The sequence below is a fragment of the Anguilla anguilla genome, chromosome 7 (genome assembly GCF_013347855.1).
Source record: "Anguilla anguilla isolate fAngAng1 chromosome 7, fAngAng1.pri, whole genome shotgun sequence".
In the NCBI taxonomy this organism is placed as follows: domain Eukaryota; kingdom Metazoa; phylum Chordata; class Actinopteri; order Anguilliformes; family Anguillidae; genus Anguilla; species Anguilla anguilla.
The window spans coordinates 31,834,835-31,856,864 of record NC_049207.1 but is presented as its reverse complement, the minus strand read 5'-3'; the positions used below and the strand labels follow the sequence as shown (position 1 = coordinate 31,856,864).

Genomic DNA, 22,030 nt, shown 5'->3' with positions numbered 1-22,030 from the left:
TTAATTGCTGTTACACTGCTGTCTCATTCCCTATTTGATTTTTGTAACTCAATTGTCTACTGTCTTGTGTAACTTTGTGTTTTATGTCAATTGACCTCGGTTTTGGGTTAAGGCTTCAAGAGGAAAAGATATAAGTAGATTTGAAAGAGGGTTCATTATTAGGAACAGATGGCCAGGAACTGGCTAGTGTTTCAGGTGACTGAGAATGTTAATGCAGGATGTGATCAGACAGTGTCAGTAAGAACTGTTCGTTGACAACTACATTGAGAGGGATATTATTGTAGGGTTGCAGAGCATGATGAATGCACATTTGTGAGGCAGTGCAAAAACCATAGGCACTGGTCTACAGTGATGTGGAAAAAAATGATACGGTCAGATGACTCATCCTTCACCATATTCTCTACAAGTGGGCAAGTGCATTTGTGGCGTACAACAAGAGAACAGTACGGGCCTGAATGCATGTCCACTACAGTGAGGAGGGGCTCTGTTATGCTGTGGGGGGCATTTCCTGGCGTGGTTTAGGTCCACTTGTCCCCTTAGAGCAGGGGTGGGGAACCTCTGGCCCACGGGCCATATACGGCCCTCCAGTCAATATCACACGTCCCGCTGAATGTTTCCTAGATTTCATATAGCCCGTATATTTTTCCTGATTTGAAAAAGAAAAAAAAGAAGTTGGTTATAACCAGGTGTTAAATTGGAATTTGGAAGGTGGTGCAACTCTTGACCGTGACCAGGGGAGGAGAACCAGGGCAGAGTAAATAGGCAGTAGATAGGCCAGAGCGATGGCAAACTCGTGATAGAAGGTGACTCTGTGACCATGCCTTCATGGTGGACATTAACAGCCGTCTGTCAGAGCTCAATGTTAAACTACAAGGGGCAAAACAGCTCCTGGTCTCACTCCTTTACCATGTGAAGTCATTTGAAGATAAACTAAAGCTGTGGCAGGTGCAACTTGAAAGGGGAAACATGGTGCATTTCCCTACTCTCCGTGATGAAAATCCTGAGCATGAAAAGACAACGGAATATGCGAAGGAATGTGCTCATTTGTTAGAGAAATTTAGTGAAAGATTTCAAGATGTGAAGGTAAAAGAACTGCATCTCAACATCTTTGCCACTCCATTTAATGTCAGTGTTGCTGATGTGCTGGAGTGCATGCAGCTAGAGATCACTGAACTACAGAACAACTGTCAGCTAAGGGGCCTGACACGTGGATCTGCTATATTTCTAAAAGCAAAACATAAGGGTTGACGAATTTGAGGAAACATGCACTTAAGATGGCATCACTGTGCGGGACCACATACCGCTGTGAACAGTTCTTTTTCAAGCTCTCACTTGCCAAGGACAGACTTTGTTCCAGACTTACACATCAACTCGGAGAGCCAGCTTCATGTGGCAACAGACATTCAACAACTGGTTGAGACAAAGTGTAGTCAGCCATCACGTTGACATTAAGGTTTGTTCAGTTTTAGTCAGCATAACATGGAAGAAATGTGTCCATAATAAACATGAGAGTTCATAGAACTCCAAGGCCCTCTGTCGTATATGCAAATATTAATCTGGCCCCAGACAGGAAAAAGGTTCCCCACCCCCGCCTTAGAGGGAAGGGTCACTGCAAATACAGTTGAGGCCAAAGGTGTACATACACCTAGTCCTAGGCTAAAGACATTCAAACTCAGTTTTTCACAACTCCGCACATTTCATGTTACCATGCATTTCTTTTGGCAAGTCAATTAGGGCATCTGCTTTGTTCACATCAGAAGTAATTGTAAACCAACAATTAGAGACAGACAGATTTATTTCAGCTTTAATTCACTATATCAGAATTCCAGTGGGTCAAAAGTTTACATACACCAAGCTGACTGTCTGTTTAAACAGTCTGGAAGATTTCAGAAATTGATGTAATGACTTTTTAGAAGCTTCTGATTGGCCAATTGTCATAATTAGAAGTTAATTGGCACCTATGGCTGTATTTAAGGGCCTACCTTTAGAGCCACTAACTTTCTGCCCTTGGTACCATGGGAAAATCCAAGAAACTCAGCCAAGACCTCAGAAAAAAAACATTGTGGACCTCCACAAGTCCGGTTCCTCCTTAGGAGCAATTTCCAAACAACTGAAGGTACCACGAGCATCTGTACAAACAAACCCCAAGACCACAACAACGGAACTGGTGAAGAAGTACCAAAGTATCTACATCCACCATTAAGAGAATCCTACATCGCCATAGCCTGAAAGGCTGTCGCGCATGGAAGAAGCCCCTGTAGGATATGTAGTGTTTAGATGTTGGCCTTAGAGAGGGTAACAGTGAATAATAATGTGGCCTGGTCTCCCCATCACAAGCATCAAAGCAAATGTGACTGGGGCAATTTTAAATTCCACTGATACCCTAATCTAGGCTGACAATCTATGGGCCTCACCTCCTCAGAAGAGACAAACCAGATGACACAGGACACCATATCGGGGGTTGGAGACCCTGCATACCTAACATTTGCCATTACTTTTAGTTTGAATGCAATCTTTAGGTAGGCCAGTCCTTGCCATAAATTAGTCTGACCCCCCTTCCCTTCTCTCCTAAACCTTAACCCTGCATTACCCAATTAGGGCAGACATCCTCAAGCCATGCTGGGTAAGGTATTTAAGATTGCCACAGGAAAAAGTTTAGGTGTTGCATTTGGTTTTGGAGCCTGGAAGAAGACCCAGCCATCTGGGTCTTCCATCAAGACAATGATCCTAAGCATACCTCCAAAGTTGGAACAAAATGGCTTAAAGAAAACAAAGTGAAAGTATTGGAGTGCCCATCACAAAGCCCTGCCCTGAATCCCATAGAAAATTTGTGGACTGAACTGAAAAAGCATGTCCGAGCAAGGAGCCCAACAAACTTGACTGAGTTACACCATTCCTATCAGGAGGAGAAAAATTCCGGCAAAATATTGTGAGAAGCTTGTGGAAGGCTACCCCAAGCGTTTGATTCAAGTTAAGCAATGCCACCAAATAATAAGAAAGTGTATGTCAACTTTTGACCCACTGAAAATCTGATATAGTACATAAAAGCTGAAATATATCCGTCTCTTAGCTATTATTTTGAAATTACCTCTTATGTAAATAAAGCAGATACCCTAATTGACTTAACATAATAAATGTATGGTAACATAAAATGTGTGGAGTTGTGAAAAATTGAGTTTCAGTGTCTTTAGCCAAGGTGTATTTAAACTTTTGGCCTCAACTGTAAATACAAAGTTATTCTGAGTTTAAAGCGCATGGCACAAGTGCATTTAGGGCGTGTCCAAATCCACATTTGCTAGTTTAACGGCGGATAATCTGAGCGCAAAGTAAGGCGCATGGTTCAAAGGGTTCAAAGTGAAAACGCGCGAGCAGACCATTTACGGCAACAGCAGGATTCCACCAAATATTATATTATGAATATTATGTTTATATATAGTATAATATTAATATTACATTACCAATATTATGACTAACCATTATGACATGTATTTTTATTTTATTTTTTTAAATATCGCACGTTGTGCACCCACCTATGTAGGCGCATATTACTATCGTAACAATGCGCCCTTAAAATAACAGTAAAATACTGCCCCATTGACTTAAGGCCAGGTTTTTGTTGGTCATTCGCGCAATTGCTTTCCGCTGCCTCAAGATAGCAATGCGCCAACAATGCACCTGACCACACCTCATTTTAAGACCAACACGCCCATGGACACTCAGATGGGCGCAAGTACATTTGCTATTTAAACAATGTGGGCGCTGGACGGGAAAATGACAACTGCGTCGGTCTGAAACTACACTTGCGTTACGCTTGGTGCCGCTTTGCGCCGGGTGTAAGATAGAGCCCAATATCTCAATCCAATTGAACACCTATGGGAGATTTCAGACCAACATGTTAGACAGCGCTTAAAGCCATCTTCTGGAAGAATGGTGTTCCATCCCTTCAGTAGATTTCCAGAGACTTGCAGAATCTATGCCAAGGTGCATTGAAGCTGTTCTGGCAGCTTGTGGTGGCCCAACACCTTACTAAGTCACTTTTTGTTGGTTTTTCTGTTAATTTGTCACCCGTCTGTACATTGCATACACAGGATAATGAAACGGTTCTCCATCTTGTGGTCTGGGTCATGTACAACCATATAAATAAATTCAACTTGCCATGGACCTCAGAGACTAATTCATCTGAACATGGTGAATTAATGATTACAAATTCACTGGAATTACATTACACAGCTTCATACGTCGTATCCAACGTGGAGAACTGACATTCTATACTGTCCATGAGGGTGGAACTGTTTTCAGTTTCAGGGGGTCCACAGGTGAATTATGAAAATTTATTTGGATTCCCCCTGACTGAAAAATAATCAAGATGAAATTTGGTCTAAATCAATTGTTGGGAACTATGTTTAATGAATATTATATATATCCTATGAAATGAAAGTGTATTATTATTATTATTTATTTATTTACATTTGTATTATAACAATAGTACTTATTGCAGGTGCTGTTGTACAAATTAACTAATGATCTGTCCTACTTGGGGTCCAGGGGTTTGCAGAGTCTGCTGTCCCCAGTGCTAGCCAACATTTTAGAGGCCGACCAGGAGAAGTGCTGGGGCTTCGACCAGTTCTTTGCAGAAACCAGTGACATACTGCATCGTATGGTGGTGTATGTCTTCAGCCTTCAGCAGGCCACTCTGCACCATGTCTATATCCACCAATACAATACGTGAGTCATGGTGCTCTGTAGGACTGCATGTCCCAGAGTGCCCTTTTCTATGTCTACATTATTCTGGACCACATCCACCAAAACAGCACATGAGCTGTGGTGTCCTCAACACGCAAATAGCTATAGGCATGCAGAAATCCATGGAGCAGAAAACTGTAACCCTACTTCTCCGCAGGGTAACGCTGTTCCAGGAGCTGCTATTTCGTTGGACCAACATTGCACCACCCAACCAGGAGCTGCTGTTTGAGGGGCGCCGGCTGGTATTGGACCCAAATCAGCAGGCACAGAGCTTCCCCCATACTTCTCAAGATAACCCCATCATGCTGGTCAGCCGGGAGCTCGTGGGCACTGTTGGCCTTCTCTTTGAGGACCGTAAGTCACTGCTATCCCTCATCTGAAATGGTTTAATCTCTTTATGTATCAAGTATACACACAGACTATAACAACATGAAGTCATTTTCAGCAAGTCATCATCAAGTTTTTACCCCATAAATATATACATTCTCATTGTATTTCTCAGCAAGCCCTCCCAAGGTGCAGCCACGCTATGACCTGGATTTGGATGCCAGCTATGCAAAGGTACTAATGCTGTGTTGTTTAGAGTGAACCGATGTGTACTCTAATTGCACATTACTTGATAACACAATGCTAGTTGTTCAGTTGCTTTTTATATGCCTGAGCATATTTTTGTATTAATATGCAGATCAGGAGGGGCCTCGGCCTCCAGGTTGTTTCATGTATGGGATGTATGGGGTTGAGTAAGAATTGTCAGGGCTAGAATAGTCTGCAAGTCAGGGTGCGGATGTTGTTGAAAGTTGTGAAAAATTGAGTTTGATGTCTTTAGCATAAGTGTATGTAAACTTTTGGTCTCAAATGTGTGTGCGTATATATATATATATATATATATATATATATATATATATACACATACACAGTGAGCACCATAATTCATTGGACAGTGACACATAAGGTACTACAAATATTTGTTGAATTGGCTTCACAGATGTGTTTCGTTAGGCAGGTGTATTCATTTGTGTCGTTAGTGAATGCAGAAGAGAGCTGTTGATGTCTAGTCTTGATTTTGCAATTGTCTTTGGAGATTGTTGTTGGGGTGTGACAACATGAGGAAGACAGCAGTGTCAATGCAAATTAAGCTGGCCGTCATAAGGCTCAGAAATGAAAATCAATCAATCAGGAACATTGCAAAAACCCTGGGCATGCCCATGTCAACAGTCTGGTTCATCATTAACCCTCTGGGGTCTGAGGGTAAAATGAGGCACACTGGTCATTGTGCCATGCTCTGACATTTGTGTAAATTTCATCAACTGTATATGCACTGATTCCAAAGTGTTTCATATCTCTGTTTCCAGCACAAACTCAGCTACAATAATATGGCAGCAGTAAGTAGGCCATAATCATATGTGGATTGTAAATTGCTCTAAAAACACACAAACTGTAAACAGTAGTTTTGAACATGCACAGGAATGTTGTAATAAAACACACTAAACAATAGTATCTAAGTTTTTGGATCACTGAAATGTGTTCATCAAGGTATTGGGTATCAAAAGATGACAAAATATTTTATCAAATCCAATGAGAAATATAAAATAAATTGCTAAAAGTTAGTGTTGTGACTACTATTTTTCAACACCAGGTGAGAATGGCCTTTCTGTAATGAATATGCATTGGGTAGGAGGACCTGCCAGCTAAAGCCGCGTTTCCACCGCAGGAACTATACCCCGGAACTAGGAACCTTTTGAGGAACTCAGTGCGTTTCCACCGCAGGAACTAGGGTCTAAATTTAGTTCTGGGGGCTTTGTTTTACTCCCCAAAACGTTCCTGCTCGGGGGGTAGTACTTTCCGAAAGTACAGGAACCTTTTGGGTGGAGCTTGCAGCGCTGAACATTTCTGATTGGTCGAGTACTCGTAGCATTTGTGTTGTATTTATTTTCCGCCATTACCCGCCATGTTTGAAAATATGCAGCGGCAAACCAATTTATTTTCATAATAACTTCAAATCAAACTTGTATGTTATGCGGCGCAGTAGCCTACTTTTGGTTATAGCCTGTCAACGTCTTGGAATTATAACGTGTGCTCTTCTGTTCTTTTCTTGCTTTAGTATTCGTTTTATACAATGCTAAGCATTCGTTCTGGGACAGCATATTACGTAGGCTACCAAAACATTGAAACGGATTAATTCGGTTGCTGAATATTTTCTTCCGGATTTTCTTTGTTAGCCCGTTGTAATTGACTCAAAACGTTTGATACAGTTATGTGAGGTATGCGGTAGTTCTGCATAATTAACATTGGTGATACAGTACAAGCAAACTGGAAATCACCTTCCGCACTTTTTATCCGGGTAAAATAACAGATTAATTCTAGTAATCTTCCCTTTAGCTTTTTCAGACTGCCGTAATTTTACTCAATTTTACTGCCATTTTTCAATTCCACGAAAAGACCAGGAAGACTATGGACTCATTTATGGTGCATGGTTCGCATCTGGAGGGCACACTTCGCTGCTCGGCTAGCAGTAACTTCGAAGGAAAGCAAACGGTGGCTGTACCACTACTAATTTACATTTTCACGCAAGTCCGAGTTTTCGTTCTATTCTTGTCATTTTGCGATTAGTCTATATGGAATTGACGACGAGAAAGTAATAAAACAGCAAATTGTTTACAACGTGTGCATGTTTTCTGCTGTTAATGAATGTGTTTGAGAGGATATATGAAAATCAATAAATACAAAAGTAACCATATATAGTCATTGTTGGTAACCCGTTGTATATAAGTGGAATAAACCCCTCCGGGCTGTCCCGGTTATTAGAAAATAATGTAGGCTACGTCGGTGGTAGTATGGGGTTACAGAAGAAATCATATGACAGATGGACCGACGACAACGTCAGTGGGCTAATTTGCCTAATCTTCGCGGTACTTTAGACCCCGGTGGAAACGCAGACAACCATTGGCTGAAGGAACCTTTTAGTTCCTGGTAAAGTAGTTCCTGGGACTGAAAGTTCCGGGTAATTTTGGTGGAAACGCGGCTTAAGTAGGCTATTCACACCTGGCCGCATGCCTCCCCAACACTAAGACAAAGACTCAATGAGCCATTTAGAAGACAGAAACAAAGACATCTTTTGATTTTGAAACATTTATTGAAGTAAACTACATGCATGGAAGGTGAGATGAGACTGGTGTACTCTTGCGACGCCTGCGTGGCCTCTTAGCAAGTGGTGAACTAGGCCATGTTTCCTGATCAGCATCTCTATAAATATAATAAAAACAAAATTGTTAGGAAATGTAACATCTAATCAAACTTTATTTATGTAGCACATTTCCTTCAACAGGTGAAAATTAAATGTGCTTTACAAAAAAGGGACAAACCACTAACTAATGAAAACAAAACTTAGGAAATGTGACATAGTTACATCATATACAAACAAAGAACCAAACAAACACAACCAGACGCAGAGAGGTAGCCTATAATTTTGAGATGCAATGGTTAGAATTGTTCGTAGTGTGGATATTTACAAGCGTGCATATTAGTGAATATTCGTACAAACACACAGAGAATGTAATACAGCACACATTTACAAATAATGCAAGCTATCAACGAAACAACATTAGCTAAACTAAATGAACATTGATATTCCAACTCAACTACATGCAACTCATCAATAACAATGCCTCAATCTGAAGTAGGCTAGGTCTGTTTGGCTAAGTGGTTATTTTATTGCTATTTCCCGAACTTACATACAGTATTCTAATATTGATTGTGCGAGGACACTAAGTTCTAGAATCCTAGCCACGCCACTACACGCCAGGCATGGGCTATTTATTACCAATATGATCGAAAACAATACAGTCTACCTGCTACTTCTAACATAACCAGACGCAGAGCCTAGCCGATAATTTTGAGATGCAATAGTTTGAATAGTTCATAGTGTGAATAGTTCATAATTTACAAACGCGCATATTGCTGGATATTCCTACAAACACAGAGATACGTTGCAATACAGTACACATATTTACCAATATGATCATAAGAAATATAGCCTACTTACTCATGAAGTTGTTCCTCAGCTGGATCAGTTCGTTGTTCGAAATGACACCGCTCTTCATCAGTGTCCGGGCGGACCGGACCTGATGAGTTGTTTGCGTCAAGTCCAGTCATCTGTGCCATTTTCCAAAATTAAATGAAATGTTTACCTCAAAAGAAGTGACTTAGGCTATATGCTTTGACATTCTATCCCGCTTTCGCAGGCTTGGCATTTCTCACAAGGATCTCGCATCGCCCCTCCCTTAGTCCCCTTCTATGGAGAGTAATTATAATGTTGTTAACATGTGAATGCGATTTGGGCAGACTTCCTGCTGAGCGAAATTCACAAAGTAATGACAAAGTAATTCACAAAGAAATAAGGACTAACAAAGCATACATGGTCTAATTAATCAAATTTAAAACTTCTAAAACAATTCATATTATTTGCCAATGAGCGCATTGGAAAGTTGCGATTCTAAGGTCTCTGTCAATGTTTTTGTTGCGTCTGTATGATAACAGCTTGTGAAGTTAATCATCCAAATAGAAACGAAAGTTGATTTCATCTTGTTAAGCTCCGCCGGCGGAGCTCCCGACCCCAGAGGGTTAACAAGAAAAAAACAGCTGGTGAACTCAATTATGTCAAAAGACCCAGTAGATCGAGGAAGACCACTGTAGTGGGTGACCGGAGAATACTCTCAATGGTGAAGAAAACCCCCCTGACAACAGCCCAACAGATCAAAAACACTCTCCTGGATGCAGGTGTAAATGTGTTAAAGTCTACCATACGTAGAAGACTACACCAGCAGGACTACAGAGGGTACACTACAAGATGCAAACCACTGATAATCCTGAAGAACAGAAAGGCAAGATTACAGTTTGCTAAAAAAACACCTAAAAGAGCCCCAAGAGTTCTGGAACAAAGTCTTCTGGACAGATGAGACAAAGATTAACATGTACCAGAGTGATGGAATCCAATTGAACATGCATTTTACATGGTGAAGAGGAGACTGAAGGCAAAAAGTCCCCAAAACAAGCAGGAACTGAAGATTGCTGCAGTACAGGCCTGGCAGAGCATCATCGGGGAAAACACCCAGCGTCTGGTGATGTCTATGCGTTGCAGTCTTCAAGCAGTCGTTGCATGCAAAGGATATGCAACCAAATATTAAAAATGATTACTTTATTCTACATTATGTTAAACTGTCCAATATTTTTTCATGCCCGAAAATGGGGAGGACTATGTACAAAAGATTCAATAATTTCTAAACGGTTCTTCCGATATGTATGAAAATACCCTGAAATTAAAGCTGACAGTCTGCACTTCAACCTCAATGTCATTGTATCCTTTCAAACTCAAAGTGCTAGAGTACAGAACCAAAATAACAAAAAAATGTGTCACTGTCCAACGAATTATGGTGCTCACTATATATATATATATATATATATATATAAATATCTATATTATGAGGGGCCAAACAGGAAATATATAAATATAAAGCTGAATATATAAATAAAATTCCTGAATATATAAATATAATTCCTGAATATATAAATATAAGCCCGAATATATAAAGATAACTCTGAATATATAAATACAATTCCTGAATATGTAAATGTAAGTCTGAATATATAAATATAATCCAAAATATATAAATATAACTCTGAATATATAAATATAATTCCTGAATATATTAATGTAATTCTGGATATATAAATACAATTTCTGAATACATAAATGTAACTCTGAATATATAAATTAAATTTCCAAATATATAAATGTAATTCTGAATATATAAATACAATTCTTGAATATATAAATTAAATTCCCAAATATATAAATGTAATTCTGAATATATAAATATAATTCCTGAATATATACATGTAAGTCAGTTTATACTCGGGCGTATCACAAGACAGTCATTTTTATTTTTTGAATTATTTCTTTTTTTTTCTTCATAGGCTACTGAGTGAGCAAAACAAGTTTCACATTAGCATCAGCAAAGTTTTACAGTACAATCAAAGATAATTTTTAAAAAAATGTTAAATAATTAAAATTTGAATGAGGCAATAATTTGGACTTCATTAAGGGGGTCCTTATTTTCTTGGTATTAGGACCTTTCAAGCAGGGGCACCAAATTTCACAGGGAATGGGCCAAAGAGCTAGAGAAATAGTAAATAATCTCTTAACCAGCGAGGGTTTCATAGAAACCCTTGCTACAGCATGCGACAGGAGCGTCAGAAGACCGTGTTATGGCTCAATGGCAAGTTCCAGCGCACACCAAACTACGGAGGAAGAGGTCTGCACGCTATTTTGCTGAGGCTCTCAATCAGGCGAACGTTTCCCTGCTCCTGTTTACAACCTGAGGCAACTCTCCAAACCACGCAAAGAGTACAGGTGAGCTGCTTCTCTTTGAATAACTTGTGATGTTGGTGTTTGAGGTGCTTGGCTAAGTTAGCTACTGTTAAAGATATAAAATAATAAAAATATTAAATATACAAAAATATAAAATTCACTGTCAAACCAAAATTAAATTATGATTGTAAGTAACAGTTCTAGTTTTTCCATTTTCGTACCGCACTCTATTCAGAGTTGGCCTTCTTGGGAACGGCTAAAAACACGAAAACAATTCATAACATGTAAAGATGGCTTGCGGTACTGTGCCTGCCATGACAGTTCCACCAAACATAGGCCCTACCACTCTTTGAGAAAAAAAAAATCATTCATGTGTGTGAATACTTTTCCTTGGTGATATAATCTAGACAACATAGTCAAAAACATGTTTGAAAACACTCATTGCTCATTTTAACCTGAAAGAGGAAATGCATCTAGCTAGCTAACTTAACCAAGCACCTCAAACACAGACATCGCAAGTTATTCAAAGAGTTTAAGCAGCTCACCTGTACTCTTTGCGCGGTTTGGAGAAGTGCGTCAGGTTGTAAACAGGAGCAGGGAAACGTTCGCCTGGTTGAGAGCCTCGACAAAATAGCGTGCAGACCTCTTCCTCCGTAGTTTGGTGTGCGCTGGAACTTGTCATTGAGCCATAACATGGTCTTCTGTCGCATGCTGCAGCAAGGGTTTCTATGAAACCCTCACTGGTTAAGAGATTATTAGTGTGGTTGCCTTTGGCAATCACACTACTATTATCATTTATTATTCCACCCATTTTTTGGACCGCTACTCCTCCAAGAGTTTTCGTACCACATACACGTGCAATATGTCAAATTGAGCGGCTTCATCGGGAATGGTGTGCTATGACTTTGTGGAAAGTTTTGCTGCACGGTTTTTGGGAAATTTGACTTTTTTTAGGCAATTTTTCCCCATAGAGAATGAATGGGGAATGTGACGGCATACATATGTAAGTGATGAAGTTACAACATTGGTCGGCTTATATATATATATATTAAACAAACATTATTATATTACTTTGTAAAGGTTGCTGGTTGTAAGTCCAAACTTTCTGGTTGCAGACATTTGCTGGAGATGTGGGCCATCTGTGGAAGACATCCCAGTCACTGCTGACTTATGAAGAGCTGGTCAGAAAGGGAGTCCGTGGCCTCATGTAAGTTTATCATATATACAGTGGGAATGATGCCGAATACAAATACCATATTCAGCTTATCAGCAATACTCAAATTATGTGTTCTCTCTGAATGTTTTCTCCTCCTGAATTTGGCCAATATTATTTGGATTCAGATCTTTTTCCCACCTCTAGAAGATGCAATTCGCTTAGAAGTCAGCACCAAGTTTCTCTATTAGACACACACACATCTGCAGAGAGACAGCGAGTGAGTTTCCCTTAACACTAGATAGGACAGAGCAACGCCATCAGGCTTTGGGGACTTTAAGATTAAAATTACCCCAATGTTGTGATTGCTATATTGCATTACATGTATTTGGTACATGCTTTTTTCCAAATTGACGTACAATAAGTGCAAACCAAAGGTCATTGGAACAACAAAACACAGGTTTGATAAGGCATGATATTCTTTGTGTAACAGTTATCTGTAAGGATTTAAAATAAGTGACAGGGACCAAGAGATTAAGAAGACCAGACATGTCCTGCTAGGGTTGTCATGTTGCGGTCACCAAACTGTAAGGATTTAGCCATGGTCACGTTTATTTAGATATGTTTGCAAGGAGAAAACCCATAAACCTGTAATGTGGATGTCTGTGCGAATACGGGTTTGTGTATACGTGTATTCAGTGTTTCCTGTGGAATTGATCTCTTGGTGTGGTGGTGGGTGTCTGAAGGGGGGGTGGGGGGGTGTAGCAAAGGCAAAAAAGTTTAAGACTATGAAAACATAACCTCTTGAGACTTCTTAAAGGTTTTTTTTAAATATCTAAATCTATCTTTTAGCTCTGACGAGTTCTTGATACAAGGAATAGCAGTTTGCAAGAGCTAAAAAGTAGTTTTAGATGTACTTTAAAACCATAAAAGATTTGTTAACCCTTGTATTGTTTGTAAATATTGAAGCAAAATAGGCCTGTTTATGGTGGGGTGAGAACAATTAAAAGAGCACATTGTCCATCTAGAAGTTCTATCTTCAAGAATAGAGGACTATATAACCAAAATTGATACTCAAGAAAAATTACATATTGCACTTTAACACTAGGAGCGCTGTGACAGGTCATTTGACCTGTCACTGAGATATTTCGGAGTTTAGGATTTTTTTCATTTAGTTACTAGCAAGCTACATCATCCGCATTCACTGACTTTTCCTAAATATTTGTTCTTTACGTACCAGCGTAGTAGGAATGTCAAAGTCCCGTTTGGAAAATGTTAAAAGCACCTTATTTCACTTCCGTGTGTGTTATAACAGTGTTGTTAAATTACGGCCGTCTTCAGACTAAGGAGTCAGTTTTCCTTCACCACACCAGGAGGCGCAAGGATATACTTTTCATCGCGGTGGACACGCATTTATATTTGTACGAATGTTTTATTTATTTTGTTATTAGAAATATTTGTTTATGTTTATTTTGAATAATACATTATATAATGTTTTAAATATGTGATCTTAAAAAATATTTTTATAGGCTATTGCGTTCGTTTTGTGATCATTTGTTTATGCCTATGCCTTTCCCTTGTGTTCTGAAATCATAGCCCTACATTTCATTTTTACAGTTATTATACAACTGGAAATTTCTAAATAAGGGTTAAAATAAAATAGATCCGTCTTCAAATGCATAAACAAATTTTTTTTTTTCAATTTTATGCATTATCATTCTCGTGCACAATGGCTGCATGCGACACGTTCACGTACAACAACAATGCTGCGTATGATATTGAAAAAACTAAATCTAAGCTAAAGAAACGACTACAATATAACAAGATAAAAATATATTCGAAGCGCTATTTGTTTCGGCTGTTAATTTGTTTATTCATAGAATATTACAGTGAATACGTCTTTTTGTAGGCCAACCTGGACGTTTCTTCCGCCATGGGTTCCCTCGGCAGATTGCCAATGCATTTTTCCAATAGGGATTTAGTTTTCTTCCGAAAATAAGACCTATGGTTAATTTATGCCTAAAACAGTTTCACGTTTTGTTTTACGAGTTCTATGGGTTCGCCGCTCACTCACGCTTAGCGTTCGACGCTCAGTGTGCATGCGAGCTAGTAAAACAAGAGTGGTTATTGCAAAAATGTGACCGCTCTTGTAGTTTCAATATAGAAACTTAGCCTACTTTACAAAAGCACATGACAGCTTAGAAATCCACGGTTGACAAACAATCGTGAAGCTCATTTAGGCTTACGTTCACCACAAACCTTACTTTCGGCAGAAAACTAAATTCCCACGGGAGAAATCTGATGAGAACCCAATGCCAACTTACTTCCGGGTTTTAGGACTACAAACTGTAACACTATTGCAAAAACAATCTAAAATAAAGAAACCACTACAATACAGCATGATAAAAATATATTTGAATCATAGCGTAGCTTGTTAGTTTATAGTTAGTCATGGTTTGTTTCGGCTGTTAATTAGTTTATTTATAGAGTGTTTCAGTGAAGACGTCTTTTTGTACACCAACTCGGACGTTTCTTCTGCCATCGGTTCCCTCGGGAAATTTCCTATGCATTTATCCCAGACGGATTACGTTTATTTAGTGCACTTGTTATCAGTGGACTTTCTGTGAGTTCTGATCAAGCATACCTTGCTCGTTGATGTATACACACACACACACACACACACACAAAATATGCTAAAAAAATTATAGCTGTATCATATCCTATTTTCTGTGAGGTAAAAATGTGACGTGACACATTTGGCTTTTGAGGGACCAGGAAATAGGGGACATTCGTTTCAGGGAGTAAAGGTTTTGGGAGGAAAAAATCATTGTGGAAGCACGCGAGTGGTGACACGATGTCCGGTTAGGCTAGGCTTTGCAGTTGCTATTATGTATAACTCCACAATTTAAAAAAAAAATAGTATTAACCTTTAGGCTACTTGAGAGAACAATAAATGTAACTATTACATAGCCTACAATCAAAAATGATTTCTCAAATGTGAAGTGTCTTGTGATGTGTTCGTGTGGTGTATGCTGTTATTCCGTTGAGTAAACTAGTAATAAAAATCTTTTTTTAAAAACAGTAAACTAAATAGAAAAAAAAGAATTAAAATGTAGAAAAAAGTATAAGCAAGAGCGAGAGATTGTTGCGTAACTAAAAGTAATACAAGGCATACTTTGTAGCGTAACGAATTACGGCTAAGCAAAATACTTGTATTATTTTTGAGTAGGCTAACATAACATAATAATATTATGTGCCGGACAAATAGAACATTTTACCTCTCCCTGGAGAGATATCAACTTTCAAACATTCACACGTGGCATAAGTGAACCATTCTCAAGTGGGACATTCACATGTCAATCTAAGGGTAAGGGTAAGACCACTGATCTGTATGGGACATTCAACGCTCACCCCTCCCCCACCCGAGAACACAGAAAACTTCAGATGCTTTAGCGAAGCATGGCACAGCATGGTTATGCTGACCGTAATTTTTCACTTACTTAGAAACGAAAGCACATATTCATGCATGCACGTATAAAGATGAGACGGCATCTTGAGCAATGTGCTATCGACCGAACTTGCAATGTCAAATCACATGATGGCAAAGGCAGCTAAGCTTACAAACTCCGCGGCATATAGGCGACCAGCAGCTCTTTAGTTTGTTGGTCAGTTGGTCCACAAAAGTGTCCTCCTGTGGATGCATGCGCGGTCGCAGCTATTGCGGATTTGGGCTTGTTATTACTGATGTTTTATGTTTACTATTAACATTTAGCCTACTAATGTTTTATATTGATTTTCTTGTTTATTGATTTGATATCAATAAATACATTTGCTTATCCATAGATTGAATGGAAATTTTTAAATATTGTTTTCACAGTTGAAAATGTAGGTTTTGAAAATATAAGTTAGGTCTATTGAGGTGAAGTCTCCAATCGCCATCACTGGTGTCGTGAAGAGGAAGAAAATCACACCCCTCTGCGAAGCTGAACATTCACACCTACTGAGTTTGACTCGGGGCCATAGAGAAAAAACTATCAGCTCTGGTTTCGCTAAAGAATTCAGTATTCTGGTGCTGGGGGAGGGGTGAGGGGGCGATTCAATAGATGAGCGTGAACGATCGTGCGTGAATAGCTGGTAGTTTTTTTGAAGCTATTATCATGAGTAGGCCTTTTAGGCCTACTGAGTAGTAAAAAGATACATGCCCAAAACAAAGATACAAGTGTCACATTTTTACTTGTTTTTTAAGTTTTACTTATTTCTAGTCAGGTTCGGACCTTGTTTCATATTCAAAAATTAGAGCCTTGCACGTTAGGAACTGTGTTAGAAGACTGCTCACGCTGTCTGCGTAGATGCAACAGCACATGCATAAACTATCGGGATGCGTTGCGTGGGAATATAGGCGTCTCTGTGCTTTACCATGTCCACGCAACCATTGATAGGGTTTATGGAGTTTATGAAACTAATTGCCCACATAATTACTATTCCACTTTCAGCAATACATTTACAGTTACCAATCGGGAGAAACAGGTCGCTACCACTAATGTTACTAATGATCGGCACATGTAATGAACAATTTTCTTACACTATCATAGGATTGTCAGCCCAAGCAAGAATCACGTCAAATAACCAGGAATAAATGTATCATTATTTATATTCTTTTAAAATATTTTAAATATTGCGTGTGTGCGCTGAAGCGATAATCAGTTTTGAAATCCCACTTGGTTGCTAAGGTCTTATGTACAGTGCGGTATTATTCAGTGTTACGAATGAGTGTTTTTTGTAATTACGATGAATAAGAGACTTCTTTGGATTTCCAGAGACTTCTTCTGGATCCCCAGTCGAATAGTCACAGCTAGCTAGGCTATGACCTGCTTGCCTGTATAGCCTACATGTTTTCTGGTCACCGGAAAAAACTCGTTTGAACAACAGGATTCTTGCATGTATATATTTGCCATGGTCTTATGTACATTGCGGTATTATTCAGTGTTACGAATGGGTGTTTTTTGTAATTAGCCTACGATGAATAAGAGACTTTGGATTTCGAATCCCCAGTCGAATAGTCACAGCCAGCTATGACCTGCTTGCTATGAGTGTAGCCTAGCCTACATGTTTTCTGGTCACCGGAAAAAAACTCGTTTGAACGACAATATTTTTTACATGTATTTTTATAAAACAGAAAAGCCGACCCTAAAATTCGCACGGGTGATGATGCGTTTCCCTCCAACGACAGTGATCAGTGATCACATGCGGAGGGAAGCGGCTAATTTTAAAAATCGTATTACAGTTATATTCTGGCAAATTGGCGATTTATATGTTGTTAGCCTATTTGATTATTAGCATTTATGATATTATGCTTGAAGAATAAACTGTCAAATTTGTTTTTTGAAAAACAGGTTTGACCTCCCTACAATCTGTTTATTGTTAGCTTTTCATGACTCATTCTCTTCATACAGACATACTGTTTATTCTAAATACATTTATATTGCAACAATGTGTTGACTAGAATGCCGAGCCGTAACTAAAACATAACTTACTCTGATACTCTGACAGTCTAAAATCTCGCAAATATTTCATTAGGACAATGGGCTGGCAACCTTTGTCAGCTCGTGTCTAATAAGCGCCATCTAGCGAACAATGCGAATATTTCCAGTTTGAAGGCTAATGTGCCATTTGACCCTGGCCGCGCGAAAAGTTATTTGAATGCCAGGAAATGGTCCGGCGCTCCTGGTGTTAAAAGGGACATTCTTCTGCTAAATTAACTCAATTACCATGACAAAACAGTACTTAGTTAGAATGTTATATCTTTTTATTTAACAATATAATTTGAGCTGGGTCCACATTCAAAGCCCTCTATCTCTGTCTCTCTCACACTCAATGACATGAGTTTACATGCATTGTCCATGCAAAAAAAAAAGGAAAAAGTGAGAAAAATAGCTTTAAAGATTCTGTTCTGTTACATTCTAATTCTACTGAGAAGCATGATACAAAAAATTCCTAACTAACTTAGATGCTTGATTAATGTATTTTTTATTAGCTAGTGTTATCTGTATTCATTTCTGGACACTGCAGCAGCTTGTGAGACTGCTCCTCTCGTTATAACAGCAGGGAAACAGCTGACGGTTAGTAGCCTACCAAAAATGAAAACAGGCGAGCCGCAGTTCATATATTAGCACATTATTTTATTTTAATTGAATGCAGTTTTCCAGTTTAAAAAGTAGGCTATAATAGAAGAGCATTTTCCCACAGAATATTTAATAGCCAAAGAGCCAAGCACTTTCTTTCCCTATTTTTTATAAAATTTTGTTTTCGTTTCGATTTTATTCTAAACAATTTAGTTTGAATGTGTTTGATATAGCCATTTTATTTTACTAAATTTCCCAAAATGTGTTGTTGTAGCCCTAGATGCTGATTTCTTTACCGTGACTTGTTCTAACGGCTGCTTGAAAGGGAAAATACTGATATACGTTGGCTAAGTAGATATAGACTATCGTTTTCTCATAAAATGTAGTCGATAAAATTGTAGCCTTGGCTAGCTTACTTTGAGATGTTTTTAAAAAAGGCTGGTTATTTAATTGAAAATAAACAGCACACTTGACAGTGATGTTCGATTATTATCCATTTATTATCCATATTTCCATACCCACTTTCCTCACCAGAGACTCCTCATTCGCTACAGCAAGAGGAACAAACTATTGTTGTGTCGTTCGCAAACGATTCGGGCAAGTGTACTGTCGTTTGCGAACGATTTGGGAAGTGTACTGTCGTTCACTAACGATTCGGGGAGTGCGTAGTACACGTTCAGTGAACGAATCACTGAACTGCGAACGATAGTCAGTCAGTGAACTACCAGTTCACGTTCGCGAACAAATCGTTTCATGAAGTGATTCAGTACACTTTGTTCACCCAAAAGATTCATTCTTTTGAACGAATCGTTCGCGAACGACACAACACTAAGACCACTAAGTGCGACCTTCGCGCGCTGTAAGTCTTCCGACCACCTCAGAAAGGAGCAAGCACGGAGCGCGTGGCCTAGGCTCTTTTTGAAAATAAATATGTGGACGCGACAGTGTGGTTTTGAAAGCGCATTTAGGCAGAAATATTTGGTTTATATATGGTTTAACATTTTTAATTTATGAATTAAGTATATAGGCTATATACAGTATATATAGGCCTATAATTTTTTATTTCATTTTTATTATTATTTTGTTATTATGGTGTGGCGGCAAGGATTTTGCCATGGCGCCACGCCACGGCAAAACCTTACCAGCGGAAACGTTGCGTGTATTGACTGGGGTGTGCTGAAATATTGGGTGGCAAGACTTGTACCCCGGAAAGCAAGACTATCTACTGCTGCCAGGCATTTATCTAATTGTTCTCTGACACTAAAACCTTCTATCTTGGCTACTCATCCGGGAATCTTGCTAGCGATGTTTTCACGCCATTAATAAGTGAGTTTAACCTGGAAAATATGTTTGTCTGGGTATCGAAACTAACATCTATTCCAGGGAGCCCTAACTATGGTTACTCTATCTGGTTAGTGAAACTATCTAAATATCGCAAACAATGACCCAGTTACTGTTCATATGAAATAACACTAGGATCCAGCTGGACTCTGAAACTAGCATCTGTCCGAGAGCAGCTGCTCTTCCGGTCAGTGAAACTATCACTATGCCCAGTGGGTAACTTATATTACGGTGTTACCCCTAAACCATATATAAGGCTGACTGACTGGTTCTCGCAGAGATGCACACCCGGGTCAGCATATATGTAAACCACGTATGTTAGATGCACTGAAAAGGGAAAATGGTTTATAATTAATATGACAGTTGTCGATACCTAAGGATAGTTAAAGCTAAACATTGTATTTTGCTAAGCAAGACAAATAATCACAGCTAGTCATTAGGAGAAAAGAACAAACTAAGACAAAGAAAAGGAACACAAGCAGATGATTGATGCATGGCCAAATTACAAAATGCTTTTACGAGAATACTATGGTACCAGGAGAACTGTTAAGCAGGTTCTCCCCAACTGTTGTATCAGGAGTACTGTTAACCAGATTCTCCCCAACTATTGTACCAGGAGAACGGTTAAGCAGATTCTCCTTGAATGTTTCTATGGACTTCCCTTAAATGCAATCCTGAGCAAGCCTTCCATTTTACACACTTCCCTTTGTATGCCCAAATAAGGTCTGGACAGGAACACCAACCCCTAGTGACAGTAATAAGATACTTTGTACGATGGAACATGACCTTATGCTTTTATCTGTCTCTAAGATACTTTTCTATGAAGGCGCAAGGTGGTGGTCTTTTTAGAATCCAAAAACATACATAGGCAATACGTACTTGGGATAAACCTCAGATGATATTGTTCACAGTCCACCACTTTTATCATATCATTCCCAGCTATTTACATGCACATACATATAATGCTTTCATCAGTCCATAATGTGGGTAATGGTCAACCAAGTTCCCGTCTGACCCAACGGTGTCTGTGGGCTGTGGGTGCTTTTATGATCTGAAAGCATACACTGTCCTGGTCATCTGTTTATCCTTGTTCCTGCAGGCCACAAGTGCTGGTGGGCTAAAAAGGTTGCGAGACTGTTGACTGTGAGACTGTTAGAGCCTGTAGACTATTACGACCCCCTGTACATCAGTGGAATTTGGCTAGAACAGCCAAAATTTATCCTTACATATCCATAGCCATGAACACATTTAGTCCAGTTCACACAGTAAACATAGGCAATAACATTTAAGCCACACCGTATGCATTAATGCTGCCTGGCACCGCTCCCATCTCCCACAATCTGCCATTGTGATAGTTAATTGTTGACCGGGTTTAATGTTGTTTCGTGTTATTATTTTCCAGTCTGAAGAAAAGTCTTTTTTGCAGTAACCTAGCACTGAAAGGTATTAGTCAGCTGCTTAGCTAAGGTGTCTAATGTCTAGCTAGTGAACAACCAGCAATAACAACAAAAACATTTTCTTGTTAATTAGCCAGCTAATTTCATCAAAGTTAGCTAGCTAGGTGGCTGGTAGTAACTATCACAAACAGTTAGCAACTAAAACAGTTTTATGGTCACCTTGATTTCATAGCCTATGTTTCTGTCACAGCTAGATCAGTCTCTGCTTCATTGTTATCCAATAAATGTTTTTGTTCAGAATCACCAGTTTCTTGGGTAAAACTTTGTGTTGCTATCATTTTTTGTTACCTCTTTTTCCTGCGCGCCGTGGGCTATGCATGGCAAATTGTGGTCACTCACTCACTCACTCACGGATGACCTGTGGGACGCATGCACAGGTGGTGCTTCATTTAGTAGGATGCATGTGCAGGTGCATCTCCCAAAATCACCACTTCGAACGGCACAAGATTTGTAAGCACAGCTTTATCGCCTGACGTTACTTTAGCTAACCCTAACATGTTAGCGTTTTGCCTACTTTAATTAACCTACCTAGCGCGTACCACCAATACAGATGTATGGACACACGGAGGACAACAAATAATGTTACAGTGGTGTGGACATGCCATAGCTAGCTAGCTATATAGTTAGCCAAGTTTTACTCATGACACTTTGTACAGGTGCACCGTGGGTCTGCATGGTTTCGTGCTTGTTATATAATTGTTTGCAATATAGCACAATATGCATTCATGGGCATTCATGCAGGCAAACATTCATTAGCTTGTCTGACATCGACTAGCCAATAGCTTGTCAGCAGCATTGCATCTTCAATTAAATTTACATTATACATAGCCTAATGGCTATCTACGTA

General features: G+C 39.2%; 1 protein-coding gene across 3 annotated transcripts in view; it reads left to right on the top strand.

The window, feature by feature from the left end:
* tbk1 (TANK-binding kinase 1) overlaps positions 1–22,030 on the top strand; it is a 252,601-nt gene that overhangs the window by 70,340 nt on the left and 160,231 nt on the right. For all 3 annotated transcript variants that reach the window (XM_035426804.1, XM_035426803.1, XM_035426806.1), the window contains 4 exons: positions 4,546–4,725; positions 4,901–5,097; positions 5,246–5,304; positions 12,226–12,317. In XM_035426804.1, coding sequence (XP_035282695.1) covers positions 4,546–4,725; positions 4,901–5,097; positions 5,246–5,304; positions 12,226–12,317 — 528 coding nt within the window. The remainder of the gene's footprint in view (positions 1–4,545; positions 4,726–4,900; positions 5,098–5,245; positions 5,305–12,225; positions 12,318–22,030) is intronic.